Source organism: Macaca nemestrina, chromosome 2, assembly GCF_043159975.1.
Source record: "Macaca nemestrina isolate mMacNem1 chromosome 2, mMacNem.hap1, whole genome shotgun sequence".
NCBI lineage: Eukaryota > Metazoa > Chordata > Mammalia > Primates > Cercopithecidae > Macaca > Macaca nemestrina.
The window spans coordinates 162585071-162602572 of record NC_092126.1 but is presented as its reverse complement, the minus strand read 5'-3'; the positions used below and the strand labels follow the sequence as shown (position 1 = coordinate 162602572).

The 17502-nt window shown below is 36.6% G+C and overlaps 1 protein-coding gene across 5 annotated transcripts in view; it reads left to right on the top strand.

The window, feature by feature from the left end:
* Positions 1–17502, top strand: part of LOC105470313 (syntaxin binding protein 5L) — a 493614-nt gene that overhangs the window by 298006 nt on the left and 178106 nt on the right. For all 5 annotated transcript variants that reach the window (XM_011722169.2, XM_011722172.2, XM_011722170.2 and 2 more), the window contains 3 exons: positions 9331–9403; positions 15117–15264; positions 16168–16235. In XM_011722169.2, coding sequence (XP_011720471.1) covers positions 9331–9403; positions 15117–15264; positions 16168–16235 — 289 coding nt within the window. The remainder of the gene's footprint in view (positions 1–9330; positions 9404–15116; positions 15265–16167; positions 16236–17502) is intronic.

The window sequence follows — 17502 nt, the reverse complement described above, 5'->3', positions numbered from 1 at the left end:
AAGAGCACTGGACTTGAGGACAAAATATGTGAGGTTATGATTTAGCTCTGCCACTTACTAGCTAGGTGACCTTGGGCAAGTCACTTTACATTTATGAGTTTTATTTATCATTTGTAGAAAGTGAATAGTAATATGGTCTCCACATGACTACTGGAAGGTTAAGTGAGCATACTTCCTAACTATAAACATATATATGTTGTGAGTTCCATTATTATGTGTATTAACTTACTTTATTTAGTCTCACATTTAAAAGATGGGATAAACTGATATTAAATAATAGTGTAGCACTTTATTTCCAAAGTTACTAGGGACAGACAATTTACTTATGTTTTTAATTGTCAAATAATTATTGAATCATTCTATGGCCCCAGTACTACAAGAACTTGTTGAGCATACAGATAAAGTATTAAACTAATCTCTGATGTCAAATTGCAAAAAATCTGGTCAGATGAGTGAGATTATTATGACTTGTTAAGTTTAAGTAATGAAAGACCTTAATTAAGTGCTGAGTTGTATGGTTCAGAGTATAAATAATGTATTAATTTTTAAGCTAAATAGTCATGGTTTCATGCATAGTAATAGCAGTGTTTGGAAAGAGAGAAAGGTAAGTCTGATTATGAGACAGTAGAGTTGTTTAGAGAACAGAAGAAGAGAGAAACTGTCTTGTAATATTTATGAATCATCAGAATATAAGTGTTCTTTGGAGTTACAAAAATGAATGATGAAAGAATGTATGAAGAAAGAACAGAGGACCAACAGCTGAGCTTAGGAAAATGCGTCCTATGAAAAGCCTCGAAAAAGAAGATGTGTGAGCAATAGAAATTGAGAATGTGTGGTCTGTGTGTATATAAATGTCTGCACGTTGGTAGAGATGTTAGGACAATTTCTAATAATGTTCAATAAAGTATAAATGCAATGTAACCATTCCTATTCACTTTCAAGCCATATATAAAAACCTTTGTTTTTTAGGAAAGTGGTAATGAGGATGGACCTTTTCACTTGTCACAAGCTAGGAGATGTACTTTAACTCTCTTGACAGTGCCAGAAAGGTTTCTGACCATATACCCATCTCAAGCAGAACCTAGTCCAAACCAGGACCCCAGAAACCTTCCTAATCTAGCTCCTTCATTAGAGGATTATTCTCCAAGTAAATCGCATCCTTGAGTACATCCCCAGCTGTAATGTCTGGGATTATCATTGGTGTTGGATTGTGCCCCAGGACTCTTGGGGCACAATTGGTAGCTCTTGGAGAGGAGGGTCAGTAGCGTTAATGAGGCCAACTTGAGAGATGAGAATTAGGGTAAAAGCCAGTTCTGAGGCCAGATCTCCTTGTGAGGATAACTCTAATATTATTTCCCCCTTTCTGGGAGAAGGAAATATGGACCTGGCAGATTTGTACAAAATCCTTTCCCAGGAGGTGTACAGGGGCCAATGGGACAAGCAGAAATGACTGCCAATGAGGAGTCCTAGTTGGAAGGGGATCAGTAAAGATTAGAAACTACCACAAATGTGTTGGCTACCCTGACCATCTGGATGAATTTAGAACTCTACGAAGGAACACTGAAAGCATGCCAGGGTTAAGGAGGACTAAAGAAAGGGCCTTGGGCCATTGCAGGCTAAATGGCACACCACAATTCTTTGCCAATTGGGCTTTTATTATTCCCTTGGTCTGTTTCACCAGTCCAGAGGACTAGAAGTTGTAAGCACAATTGAAATGTTGATAAATAGGCCAAATTATACAAATGTTTTAAATAATTTGCTCTGCAAAATGAGTTCCTCGTGCATTATGAACCCCTTAAGAGACTTCTCATGTTGGTATAAATTTTCCAACAGGTCCTTAACTACTGCCATGGCTGTGGCCTGTTGACAATAGAAGGCTTCAGTGCAATGCTAAAACATGCAAACTGTAACTAGTACATACCAATATCCTTGAGAGATGGGGAGCTGAAAAAAATATTGTTGCCATGCCTCAAAGGGACTTTTTGGTAATGTGAAGTGGTCCATGAAGGCATGAAATGGTTTTCCAATATGGTATTGTGGACATATTTCACACAGATACTAAGGTTGTGAGCTATCCCAAGGCATGCTTGCCATCTGTGTAAGTAATTGGCCATTTTACCTTTGGCTAAAAGACATGTCTAGTAAGAGCATGCAGTTCTGCCTGTTGGACAAACCTGACATCAGGAAAGATAAGTAAAGTGGCAGAATTAAGCAAGTTATATTGGGTCATGGTAAAGGGAGGTGAGAACAGAAAAAGAATTGCATAGTTTGCTAGGCTTCTTGTGACATGAATTGAGGAGAGCCCCATTAGAGTGTGGAACACAGACAGTGAGGGGGGCCCCGTTGCTATTTTCACTGTGGCTTTTACAAAAGAAGAGACAACATCAACTTCTTTGAGACAAGAAGACTATAGTATCCTATGGGTCCAGTTTGTGTCCAATTCTGATATTTTAATTCATCTAGTTAGTTAGATTTTAAAAGGAGAAATACCCTGAATGTCCCCAGAGCATCCCTATTCTGGACTGGGGGAAGAGGACTAGGGGACTCCATCAGGATTTAGTTATAACCAAATATTAGAGGATCTTACGAGAATTCAGAATCTAGTCCAGTCCATAGCCAAATAACAAGGACTTGAGGGCAATGCACAATGTTAGAATCTAGTAACAGATAAACTTTTGCTTTACTTAGAAGCATAACTTTTCCTCTCCACATTGATCATATAAGAAATCTCAGATATTAGAACCTCTTGAAGCTAGATGGCCAGACCAAGTCAGGCGTTAGATTTTACTTATAGTCTTAAGGTTCTTGGGCCTACCAGAAAGTGACAGTTTTTACATACTCACTGTAAAGCTAGGAACTCCTGAAGATAGGCATTTTAGGCACATTCTTACATATAACATTTCAGTCTATACCTTGGTAATATAACCAATGTTCCCAATTGTTTCCTGTTTTCAAGAGAGATAAGATTTTTATTTAACTTACATAAATAAAAATAAGAATACTCATTTATAGCTTCTGAATTTTAAGGAATCAAGTAGGGAAAAAAAACCAAATGCTTCCACCTTTGTTCAACAGAGGATACTTTACCAAAATACTGCAAACTATAGATAGCTTATGTCAGAAAATTTCCTTGAATTTGGAAAATAAAACATTTAAGCAACAAAAACATTATCCTTATCAATTACTTAATTTCATTTAAATAATTTTGTTTGGTTGGCCAGGTGCAGTGGCTCACACCTGTAATCCCAGCACTTTGGCAGGCTGTGTGGTAGGATAGCTTGAGGTCAGGATTTCAAGACCAGCCTGCACAACATAGCAAGACCTGTCTCTACTAAAAGGCAAAAAAATTATCTGGGTGTAGTCATACATGTCTGTAGTCTTAGCTACTCCAGAGGCTGAGGTAGGAGGATCAAGCTTGAGCCCAGGAGATGGAAACTGCAGCAAGCTATGATTGCATCACTGTACTCCAGCCTGGGGAACAGAGTAAGACTGTGTTTCAAAAAAATTTTTTTTCTTTATTTTGATTAGCAATTTTAGACTATAGCTCATTGCAAGTACTTCTAGAGAAGAATTTAAAACAATTGCTGTGGATGACAAAAAGCCAGAAAAATCATAGCCAAAGATACGATGAGAATTTTCAATTGACAAGGCAATTTAGATATTTCGGTGGCACACAATCATTTAACATAATAATCATTATTATGACACATATCTTGGCATATCAGAATTTTAGGGATCCTATACAATTTCACGCATTTTAATAACACACACAAATATAACTTAAGGGAAGTTAAACACCATTCCTTATTTGACAGAACTTCCTGTATTATTTACCAAATAAACCTAATCATTTAATATCTGTACAAGATGAGAGATAAACCCTTTGAGGCTCTTCAGGGGGGCCTATGTGGAAAATTGTAAAATTAATTTTAGGCCAAAAGGCTTAATTTAAGATTGGGCCCTGGAGAGACCTGCCAAAGTTGTCAAAAAGTTCAAAAACTACTTTCTTTAATAGAATGGTAGTTCACTGCTAAATAATAGTTACTTATTCAGTCAAAGTAAGAATAAAAATCAGAAGACTTCAAAAGCAATACAGAAAGTTACATGGATGTAAAAACCTTAACCCTTGTAAAGGCTCAGTTTTCTGAAGTAGTCAAAACCCAACAAGGACAGCATGAAGTACAGGACAGAATCTATGTTTCCTAGGCTCAAATATTCCTTGAGCAGGGAATATATGGTTCTTAGCAAGAGCATATGAAGTTCTGGTTACATAAAATAATTCAGACATATAAAGAAAAGCCAATAGTACTCAATCAAGTTATACTGAATAAAACATTGCTTTTCTGGACCTTCAGGATAAAAGTAAAACCAGAGAAACTAGGTAGTTCTCAGGAAGAGGCGTGACAGAAATAGAAACGTGTTTGTAAATCAGAGGATGGTTGTTAAACACATTTCAGAATTAAAAATCAAAACCTCTTGCAATCTTACTAAAAGCAATTAATATTTAAGAAATCTTTGTTGACTGGGTGCAGTGGCTCTCACGCCTGTAATTCCAGCACTTTGGGAGGCCGAGACAGGCGGATCACGAGGTCAGGAGATCAAGACCATCCTGGCTAACACGGTGAAACCCCGTCTCTACTAAAAAATACAAAAAACTAGCCGGGCGGGCGGTGGGTGGCGGGTGCCTGTAGTCCCAGCTACTCGGGAGGCTGAGGCAGGAGAAAGGCGTAAACCCGGGAGGTGGAGCTTGCAGTGAACTGAGATCCGGCCACTGCACTCCAGCCTGGGCGACAGAGTGAGACTCTGTCTCAAAAAAAAAAAAAAAAAAAAGGAAAAAGAAAAAGAAAAGAAAAGAAGCCTTTGTTGTTTTAACATAGGGGACCAAATTTTTAAACTTTGTATCAGTGTATTTTAACATCAAAGTTTATTCTTTGGAAAGACTGTCACAAATAATTTCTTTTAATTATAGCCAGCTTAATCACACCCAGAATTTCCTTCACAAGTTCCCATTCATGAACCTTATCATGATTTACTCAGACCATCTATGGATTACTGAGACACTCTGCCTCACTCTATATGTCCTCTTTCTTCTTAAGTTAGCAATCATGTCACTCTAGGAAAAAGATTTACCATGCAAGACTTTCTCATACAAAATTATTCTCTTATCTTTACATCTATAACTTTTCTTATATCTCTTTCTCTCTCTCTTATTTACAGTTCCTTTCTATCTTGTTTCTATTTCCTTCCTAAATCCACATTTTGACACTCCCTTTAAATAACCTTTGACTTAGAAAAAAATATTTTTCTCAATAAAAGACATTTTTTCCACTTATAATTTTTTTCTCTTATTAAACACACCTGACTTTGGTATATTTTATATACAGAATCATATATCAACTGGAATTTTTAGCTTCTAGTAACCTTAAATTTTATTAAAAACATAGGAAGTACAAAATCTTGAATTGCCTGTTACATATCATTATTTAATAGGTAAGAACCATTTTATTTTTAATATTTTTCAATTTTTTATGTTTGTTTTAGAGACAGGGTCTTGCTCTTTTGCCCAGGCTCGAGTGCAGTGTCATGATCATGGCTCACTGCAGCCTCAAACTGTTGGGCTCAAGCAATCCTCTCACCTCAGCTTCCCAGGTAGCTGAAACTCTAAGTGTGTGTCACCATACCTGGCTAATTATTTTATTTTTGTAGAGATGTAGTCTTGCCTTGTTACCCAGGGTGGTCTCAAACTTCTGGCCTCAAGCAATCCTCCCACCTTAGCCTCCCAAAGTGCTGAGATTATAGGCATGAGCCACCATGCTTGGCCAAGAGCCATTTTATAATTGTCAGAAAAAGATATTTCCCTATAACATATTTTTATGCATATTTAATCTTTCTATTAGTCTTTCTAGTCTTTCTATTAAATTTAAGAAACCAAGGACAACTCTATTTGTGTTCAGCAGTTTGTTTCAGTTTTTATCACATTTGAAAATGCCTTGTACATTTAATGAGTATCTATTATTTAATTTAGGATTTCATATTACATAAAAATTTATTTATAGCTATTTATCCCATTTACCTTTATTTCTTTGTTTTTAGCAGTGTGCTGAGATTACTTATGAAAACAGGTAATAGACAAAGCTAGTCATCATTCCAAATTATTTAGCTATTAATTATTTTATATAACTGCATGTCAGGCAAACATTATAAAAGTAATGACCTTAAAGTCCAATAATTCAGAGGACACAGGCATTCCCATCAATTCGACAATCTTGAACTCTTCCCATTTGCCAAAAAATTTCTAAGTCACATGAACTTGAAAAGTGCCTGGTCTTATTTGCTTGATTTATGAGTACTCATCTATTTGTAAGTCAATTTGGTATCATAGACAAATACAGCCAGACTTGTACATGCAGCCAGATACAAATAATGATCATGTAGCTTTAATTTTTAAAACTTTAGCCATATGTCAGGCATAACTCACTAGTTGAAAGGGGCAGTTAGATTCATACTTCATCACTGTCAAACTAACATTTTTAGTTTAAATTTTTCTGTTCCATGTAGCTGAAGCCCCTTACTGAATTTCAGAGAAACCAGAGTAGCAAAGTAGTCAGGTGGACCGGCAGGAAGAGAGGAGCTAGTGGAAGAAGTTTAGCTCTAGAGTAAATTAGAAAGCTCGTAAGTCTCTTTTCTACATTAGTTATTACCCAACGTTCCTAGATCATAGAGGATCCCCAGTCCCATTATTTTTAATCCTATCAGAAACTGTGGTATCTGGTGGGCTGATTGATGGGCAGCTTCTTCCTCTACCTGCCCAGGATGGTTAGGGCATTCCCATTTCCAATGGTCCTCTTGTTTACAATATGCACATCGTGGCCTCAAGACTGTATGGCCATTTTGGCCAGCAGTGGGGTCCCTAGGGGTCTTACCCATGGCCATTTGTTTTTCCTAGCATGCTCCATCTTGTGCCTCAACTGGTTGTGGGCAAGAGCCACAGCAAGCAGCATAGCTTGTTGTCTCATGTTACATTGCTTTTGCCCTTCCTGGACTTGAACAAGATGAATTAAATGCCTTAAAGGCAATCTCGACTACTTGAGATATTGATATTCCCAACACCTTTTCTACTTTCTGTAGTTTTCCTCTCATACCAGGGGCACTCTGACTGATAAAACTCTTAGGTTACCTGGGTGTTCGGGTCAATGTTACTGTATTGCCCGAAGGCTTTAAAGACCACAAGAAAGGAAGAAGCATTTTCTTTGGCCACTGTTGGACCTTTATGCCTTGTTCTGCTGAAGTCCTGCTACAATTACATTCCTCATTTTGCTTGGAGGTTTATCTCAGATGGTTAGAGCAAGGCCCTGCACTAGACAGAGATATATATATTTTGGGTCTGTAATGTGGTACTTATGGAGATTCCTTCCCAGTGAATCACCAATGGGTTGGGTATCCCCTAGTCACCTAGGAGTACCTACAAGGGCTGGAGGGAGCAATGTAGTCCCTCAATTAAATAATTTTCTAATTAGGCTGTTTCTGTACTATCAAAATGTTAACCACTGTTTAAGCCAAATATTACTGCTTATATCAGAATACAAACAGAAACAGAAACAGCCAATCAAACAAGACAAACCACAGCATTTTGGACTCTGAGTTTGATCCCCTCAATGGGAGCAAACAGACAAGGCTCAAACTTGTCCCTGTAAGCTTCAGACATCTTTAATCCATTCTGGATGGGGAAGGTTGATCTCCAGCCCATAATCAAGCAAATAATTTGCTCAGTCTAGTTGATTGGAGTAGACAGCAACTCTGAGTCAGGCCTCCTTGGCTGCCACTGGCAGCTTCTTCAGGGTTTGCTGAGTGGTCTTAACAACATTAAACAAGTGACTAGACAAACCCGAAACTTAACACATAGACATATACACATCCAAGTTCCAAGTTCCCATTCAAGTTTCTAGTCAAATTTATAATCAAGAGTACCACGTGAACATACCCCTTATTCTCCTTTCAATTAAAGTTGAAATCCCCTAACAAAGCCCCCTTGTGGAGGTTGACAAGGCCCCCTAGTGGAAGTTGATAAGAAAGGAGCTGAGAGTTGGTCACTTGTACAGAGATTAATTCACCACAAAATAAAAATAAAAATAATGAAAAAATGTGTTCCAAAATTCAAAACTTCTCTTTGCTGCAAAAATGAAAGTAAAAGCACCAAAAGTCAGCAGGGCCATGCTGGAGAGATAGGAACCAAGAGCAAATCACTGAGTAAAACACCTGGACAGCTGCTCAGACCCTCAGGTGGATCCCATCCCTAATATGGAGCTAGTGAACCACAGGCAGAAATCTCCTGAAAGGATTTAGAGAAGTCTGATCTGGGTCACCAACTTTGTTGTTGAACTAAACTGGGTCCATTTGCCCATGCACAATGGAAAGCCAAACACTGAAGAACCAAGTTTTTGCAGCAAGAAAGGTTTATTGTGAGTGAACTGGCAAGGAGACAGATCTCAAATCTGTCTCCCCAAGCTGAGGATTGGGGCAGGTTTTATAGTCTGAGGGTAATGAGGCATGATCCTAATTGGATCTTGCCATAGGATGATGTCAGGAGGTATGCTCTGATTGGATCCTTCCCTGGTGTGATACCAGGGCTGTCTGATTGGATCCTGCAGCCCGCCATGCAATGTATGCTTCTTAATTTTAGTGCATGTTCCTTGTTCTGGACACTTAGCTTCTACCTGTGGTTGCATGCTTGGTTTATCTTGGCGTGTTCGTGGCCTTCAATCTGGGTGTCCATGGCAACTGAAGAGCTTTGTTATGTTAAAGTTGAACCAGATTGATCTGATGTGTTTACACAACCTATAAATATATTTCTAATTACATTGAATTTAAAGTAAACTTTTTATTCTAAGCAGTGTTGTTCTTATACGGATGTGAATATATGTCATATCCCAGAGAAGCAGAGATACTATTCCCCAGTACATCTTCTTGTAGGCATAAAATCAGATCTAAAATACAAAGGTTATGGAAGAAAAAGATAAATGTTTGTGAGATCAAGTGACAGATTCACTGTCTTCACATAATCCAATATTATCATCACTCCATGATTACTGAGATATATTTAACTCTATACTATGCTACTTTTAATTTTTTGTTGTTCTTTCTAGTGATCTTAATATTAAATTTGAGAAGCACACTTTTTAAGTGCTCTTTGTTACTTCTTACTTTGGTTTATAGTTTGGTCTTCTCACATCATTTAAATAATATTTGTATAGGGATAAAGGAAGTGCAGTTTTGCTGATTTTATAATATATACAATATGGAAACTTTTCTTTTTTTTTTTTTTACTTGTAGAATTTCAAGAACCCTATGCTGTCGTAGTACTTCTGGAGAAAGATCTCATTGTAGTTGATCTGACACAAAGCAAGTAAGTTATCCATGTACAGATTAACACTTTTAAACTCTATTTATTTTAGATAATTGGCATTTGTATTCTTTAGATAGAAAATATTCTTTGTGTGAATATTGGTTTGCTAGAATTACAGAAATGCACTTTGGTTCAATGGTGAAAATGAAACCAGGAGAATTTGGGAAACACTGAGAAAACTGTAAGACAACTTAAAGGCAGCACCTGATGTTTGGACAGAAACATTGAAGACTCAGGACACATAAAACTGATCACATTTTTGTTGTTTCCTTAAAGAAAATCAATCATTATGAAAACTTGTGCAATGTGATAGCTAAGTAATGGAAAATGACACATGATAAAAGTATTATTGCACTACTGCAGCAGACAACACAGAACACCAGAATCTCAGGGGCAGAGAAGACTGGGGCCTTCTTTTACTTTTTTCCTTTTTCATTATGTTACAGGCAATTGAAAAAAGTGTAGAATACTGCTATTATAGTGGTGCTCTCCACTCCTTTACATTGTCAGTAAAAATCTTCTGTCCATTTTTATTATAATGGTAATAGCATGAAACTAATTTCCATCATTTTATGTTCTTCCACTGATTTTTTAGCCTCATATATTTGTAATACAATTTTGTAAGTTGTCTCTCCTTGGCCTGGAATAACTTTCTCTTCAATTTTTCTCTTTACCAACATCTTACCTGTAAGATTCTCAAGTCAGATATCACTTCCCTATTTTTTTAAAAAATTCATTATCTGTATAATTTGGTAAGATATCCTAATATGGGCTCTCATAACCCCCACATTTCTCTCTTCATAGCTTTTGACACAGATACAATTTTCTATTTGCTGTTGCTTAAAGATTGTCTTCCCGCTAGGCTGTAGACTCCATGAAGGAGGGGCTCTGTCTCCACATGGAGTCAGATCTCAATAAATTTTTGTTGAATAAATCAATCCGAATTCTACTCTTCAAGTTGTTTGTAAATGTAAGATCCAGGGTTCTTCCTCATACTAATTTGCAGATATTATTCTGAGGATTTTAAAAGGGATGTAGGATTTGGGCCATGAAATCATCATAACTGGGAATTCTACTTAGCTGCCCTAATTATCAACATAAGACTTTTTGTGTAGATGTAAGGATTTATGCTTATTCCTCTAAGAAGTTCTAATATGAGTCTTATTAAAATATACTCTTCTAATCTCATTGGTATTCAGCTCTTCTTTGTATGTCATATTTGTTGGTTACTCATACTTTGCCTAAGTATCTAACATCCTTGCAGGCCCATTATACTTTACCTTTCATGGCCACTTTCTTCAGTGTGTGTATGTGTGTGTGTGTGTATATATATAATATATATATATATAAATTATATATATAATATATATAAATTATATATATAATATATATAAATTATATATATATACACTGTATATATATATATTCTTTCGTTTAAATTTTATTTTATTGTGACAGAATATGCATAACATAAAAGTTACCATTTTATGTATACATACATTCTTGTGGTTTTCATTACCCTATATAAGTATGTGAATTAACATTTTGTTTGCAAGTTTTCTCTAACATTTTACCTTTTTTAGCATGTATTAAAATCTCTGTGGCATTCCCACTTCATTGGCTGTTACATGGAATTTAACATGTCAAAAACTGAGTATGTTCTCTTTCCCTCCAAATGGTTACCTCTCAGCTATATTGAATGTTAAACAAGTTATAACTTTGGAATCCTTTTCATTTTTTTTTCTTTTTATCTTTTTCTCTCCATTTAATCCCCAACCCAAAGGCAAGCATTAGGGTTTAGAAATTATTTCTATTCTTGATTTCTTGGATTCATATCTTCATTTCTATTTTCACAGCAACCAGTTTATACTTTTATGTCTAAATTCCTCTTGTAAATTTTTAGCTACTTCTCTTTTTAATATCTTTTTGCCTACTCTTTGCCAATGTACTAAAATAATTTTTCTCAAAAAATTTCATAATATTTAACTTTGTCAGGAGCCTATTATTGTTACCTCTTGCTATTATCAAATTCTAAATTGTAGGCCTTGCCTTCAAGGGGATCCATTTATCTTCTAACTCTTTAATCTTAGAAATGTTAATAATTTGTACTTTGAAACAGAGAATCTCTGATATATCTAGTTTAACCTCTGGTACCTCTAGTTTAACCTACTTGTCACTTAAAGAGACATGAATTGTTCCTTTAACCTGATTTTGCATATATAACTATTCTTATTTGGGATACTATCTGCAACATTTCAGATTGGTAGAAAGAGAACTGCTGCCAGAACACACACACATACACACACACACACACACACACACACACACACCCCATATTTTCTGGAGATTGGACTAAACTCCTAATTTTTTAATTAAGTTCCTAATAATATGAGAAAAAACTGTTTTCTAACAGGCACCTCCTACCCTAAAAAAACACATAGTTTCAGAAGTTATATGATGACACCTGGAACAGATATGGCATAGAATAATACTAATTTCCTCCTTGCGCAGTGCCTGGTACATACGATGTTCTAAATAGCTACAGGGATTTTAAATTTGATTTCATACTCATTTCCTTTTTAAGGTTATAGTAAGCTTGAGGATATGAAAGTTATTACATCCATAAGTCTTCATTCCAACTATGTTCTCTAGTTTACATAGGAAATGATCTTTTGGATATACACAGTCACATACACACAAACCTACATATGACACACATCTTTTCATTATTCCTGCAAAAAGTTTAAAAGTTTCCTGTCTATTACGTCTTTGTCTTAGTCCCTTTTATATTGTTATGAAGGAATACCCAAGGCTAGATAATTTATAAAGAAAAATGATATTTTGGTTCACAATTCTGATGTCTAGAAAGTCCAAGTTTGAGTGTCTGCATCTGTTGAGGGTCTCAGGCTGTTTCTACTCATTGCAGAAAGTGAAGGGAAGTCAGAATGTGCAGAAATCACATGGTGAGAAAGAAAGCAAGAGAGAGAGGGGACAGGTTTCAGGCTTTTTTAAACAACCAGCTCTCCTAGGAACTAAGAGTGGGAACTCGCCCCTGAGGGAAGGCATTAATCTATTCATGAGGAATCTGCCCCTGTGAAGGTGAAAAACATCCCAATCATAGCATTCTTCTCCTGAATCCCCAAAACTCATGTCCTCACATATAAGATACAATCATTCCTTTCCAATGGTCTCAAAATCTTAATTCATTTTAACATCCATTCAAAAGTTTGAAGTATTATAAAATATGAAACAAGTTCTTTACTTCCAAGGTAACAATGGTTGTATAGGTGTTGGGTAAACATTTCCATTCCAGTAGGAAGGCGTAACAAGTCTTATGCAGCTTTAAAACACAGCAGAGTAGACATTAAATCTTAAAGCTCCAAAATAATCTTCTTTGACTCCATGTCCTGCATCCTGGAAACACTAGTGCAAGGAGTGGTCTCCCAAGGCCTTGGCAGTCCTGTCCCCATGTTTTTGCTGCACACAGTCCATGTGGCTGCTTTCATATGTTGGAGTTGAATGCCTGAGGCTTTTCCAGACTGAGGTTGCACACTGCTGGTGGCTCTGCCTATGTGACAGGTTTCAGCATGGGCACCCAGGCTTTTTGATATATCCTCTGATATCTAGGGGGCAGCTGCCAAGCCTCCATGGCTCTTGTGTTCTGGGTGCCTGCAGACTTAACACCATGTGGATTCACAAGGCTTATGGCTTGTGCCCTCTGGAGCAGCAACCACAGCAGCAACTGGGTCCATTTGAGCCATAGTGGGAGCTGGAGTTGTAGGAATGTAAGGAACAGCGACCCAAAGGGGCACAGGGCAGTGGTGCCCTGGTCCTGTCCCCCAAAACCATTCTGTTCTCCTAGGCTCCTGGGACTGTGATGGGATGGGTGGCCTCAAATATTTCTGAAATACCTTTTGTCCATTGTCTTGACTATTAATACCTTGCTCCCTTACTGGTCTTGCTAATCTCTTTAGCAAGTAGTTGCTTAGATTCCCCTCCTGAAAACACTCTTTTCTTTACTACCACATGGCCAGGCTGCAAATTTTTCAAATGTTAATGCTCTGCTTCTCTTTTAATTATAGATTCTTCCATTAGGTGATTCCATTGTGGACATAATTTAGTGTAAGCTCTTAAAAGTAACAATGCCACTTCTTTTGCTTTTTTGTTTTTTTTTTTGAGACGGAGTCTCGCTCTGTCGCCCAGGCTGGAGTGCAGTGGCCGGATCTCAGCTCACTGCAAGCTCCGCCTCCTGGGTTCACGCCATTCTCCTGCCTCAGCCTCCCGAGTAGCTGGGACTACAGGCGCCCGCCTCCTCGCCCGGCTAGTTTTTTGTATTTTTTTTAGTAGAGACGGGGTTTCACCGTGTTAGCCAGGATGGTCTCGATCTCCTGACCTCGTGATCCGCCCGTCTCGGCCTCCCAAAGTGCTGGGATTACAGGCTTGAGCCACCGCGCCCGGCCAACAATGCCACTTCTTGAGCACTTTGCTGCTTAGAATTTTTTTCTGCCAGATACTCAAGGTCATCACTCTTAAGGTTAGCCTTCCACAATGCAGCCAAATTCTTTGCTACAGTGCCACAATGCAGCCAGGTTCTTTGCTGCAGTGCAACAATGGGGATATTTGCTCCAGTTCCCAATAAGTTCCTAATTTCTGTCTGAGACCTCATTAGCATGGCCTTTTCTACCCATATTTCTGTCAGTATTTTGGTCACAACTACTTAACCAATTTCTAAGAAGTTCCAAACTTTCCCTCATATTTTTATCTTCTGAGCTCTCCAAACTCTTCCAACTTCTACCCGTCACTCATTTCTAAAGTGCTTCCACAATTTCAGGTATCTTTATAGCAACACCCCGTTCCTCAGTACTAATTTTCTGTCTTAGTCTGTTTTGTGTTGCTATAAAGGAACACCTGAAGCTAGTAATTTAAAAAAAAAAAAAAAGTTTATTTTGTTTACAAGATTGGGCATCTGTATGTGGTGAGAACCTCAGCTGTTTTCACTCATGGCAAAAGGTGAAGGGGAGCTGAGCTGGTGTGTGCAGAGGTTACGTGATGAAAGAAGAAACAAGCAAGAAGGAGGAGACTCCAGGCTCTTTTTAACAACCAGCTCTCACAGGAACGAAAAGGGAGAACTCATTCACCTCCTAGACAGGACATTAATCAATTCATGAGGGATCTGCCCCATAAGCCAAACACCTGTCATTAGGCTCCACCTCCAACACTGGGGACTAAATTTCAAGATGAGATTTGGAGGGGACAAACAAACGTCCAAACCATAGCACCCCCACTGAAAGAAAGTCAAAATTTATTTATATTTTAATATTTGTAAGGATACGAAATAAATATTTACCATTGTATGTAGGTAAAGTTCTTAGTTTATTTTTAGTGAATTAACTAAGTAAACTTGTTATATAATAGTTTCAGATTAATAGAATTCATTGTATCTATATTAGCAAAGCAATGCCACTGTGGAATGTTAGAATTATGAGAAGTAAATTTTGAGCTTGAGTAAAATTTTACTAGCATTAACATTACATTTTATAAATTACTGTTACAAAAAGATCATTTTTGTTCATACAATTCTTGTTTTATGGTACTTAAAAAACAAGTGAAATTTATAGTAAACGTTTAGAGACATTTTAGGGCTTACTTTATCAAAATTATTTTCTATTTTTTCTTTGTAAAATAACACTGATATATTATCTTTATCTATTAGTTTTCCAATCTTTGAAAATCCATATCCCATGGACATTCATGAATCACCAGTTACATGCACAGCATACTTTGCAGATTGTCCTCCGGATTTGATTCTAGTACTGTATTCCATAGGAGTCAAGCATAAAAAACAAGGATACAGTAATAAGGTAAAAGTAGAAATTATAAATAACTTTTCTTGTATTCATATCACATGATCATACTTTTTCCCATTGCTTTATTTTCTTACATTCCATATAGGAGGACTTGAACTAAATTATTTCTAATTTAAAAACCAACATCTATTAAAGACGTAACTTCTTAAATTCAAACTTTCTAAATGCTACTTAGCTTTAAGCCTACAGAGGTATAATTTCTTATATAGAAGGTATATAATTATATACTGATATACTTATCTATTACGTGCATTTATATACTAAGCATGTACTTATATTAATATATATTTGAGTCATAAGATATAAGCTTTATTTTAGATGAAAACTTATGTTTTAAGAAAACAAAAAGACTCAAGTCTTCCTAGTTAATAATTAATTAATGGTTTAGGAAACATAATTATTAAAAGTCATTTGTTAAATAACATTCTAGAATTTTTTATTATAGTTTACTACAAGATTCAACTATTTATAATTGTAACAGATTATCTATTATGATTTCTGTTATTTTCCCAGGGCTGTTGGGATGGACAACTTCAAGAGACACTATTTACATAGCTTCTATGTTAAATGGCACCACAGTAGTTTGGTGGTACACAGACTATATGAGACTATATGACACATGTAGCAACACTGTATTTGTACAATTAAAAATACTTCTTTGATTTGTTTATATAAATGGTAAGATTGACTAAAATCTATATTTTTAAGGGAGATGGAATTGTGCATTTAGACGTGTTTGTTCAATGAAAAAATTAAAAGACAGCTACACACTTCATTCTTGATTATTTTACAGTTAGTTTGTCTAAGTGAACTTTTTATCATTATTTTAAGCTATTTTCATTTTAAATTTCTAAGCCATTTGAACATATATACATACTTTCTGGATAATCTATTTAGGAGTGGCCAATCAGTGGAGGAGCTTGGAACCTTGGAGCACAAACGTATCCAGAAATTATTATTACTGGGTAAGTAGATGTGTTTTGTGAGTTATTAATTCATCAACATAAAGATGTTTACTGAGTCTTGATACTTTTCCATAATTGTGTTCTATGCAGAATAATAGTTTAAGTAAAAGTAAAGATATAAGAAATTGCTTCTACCCAAAGATTCTCATCTTGACAGAGGATATAATCAAACCATTGGAAACATAATAACAAAAAAGAAAGCATAGATTATATCACCAGGAGAAAGTCAAAGTGGGGAAGTCATGAGATATTAGTCTTCACTGGAAATCACAGAATATTAGCTTTACAAAGGCCCTTACAAACACTTACCTATTTCTGCCAAATTCAGGAATCACTGCTCTATATCTGTACGAGGTGGTTATTTTAAATATTTCTCAAAACTTACAGCACCAGAAATAACACTTCTTTGTATGACAACCCACTTGATGTTTTAATATTAGAAACAAAAATAGAGACATAGCTAATGATAAATATGAGATTTAAAAGGTAATAAGCGTTCTGCTAATGGGAAGATAAATATACTTTTTCCTATTCTTCCCACTAAATGACTAAAAACTCTGGATATTATATATAAGATAAACATAAGATGACTAGGAAATGTGAAGAAGCGTCAGACCAGGTAGGACCCCTAAGTCTTAAAGAATGACATGGAAGTCAGTTCCCTAAGTTTTCTTTCTGCCTCATATATCCCAGAATTAGAGCTAAAGAAGCTAGTAACCTAGAAATGTGAATGGACACAGATGAAAAATCCCAACAAAACCTAGCTCTCTTTAGCCATGAAATGAAGAAAGCAGCAGTATATCAAGACAGAAAACATTTAGAAAATAATCTCTCTACTTAGGTTTAACAACACACACACACACACACACACACACACACACACACACCTTCCTCCCACACACACAACTGTGGCCCTCCCCAACTCACTCCAGTAAAGGCCAAGTGGAGAGCTTAGACTTTCACCCTTGTCAAGTTATAATGAGGTACCCCAGCTTCCCCAGAGTGTCAGATAAAGCAGAGTAGGGAGCTGGGACTTTGAATCATGGGGTGAAACCCCTCTCTTGTGGTGTCAGTGGGGAGCTAGAATTCTCACCACTGTCCAGCAGTAATGAGTAGCTACCATTCCCTATCCCCTTCCCTGTGTCAACAGAAATAAATGAGGAAGGAGAGAAGAAAGGGTGGGACTGAAAAGTATTAAGGAAATAATGGCTGAAAACTTATCAAATTTAGCAAAACAACATGAACCTTCAGATTCCAGAAGCTGAGC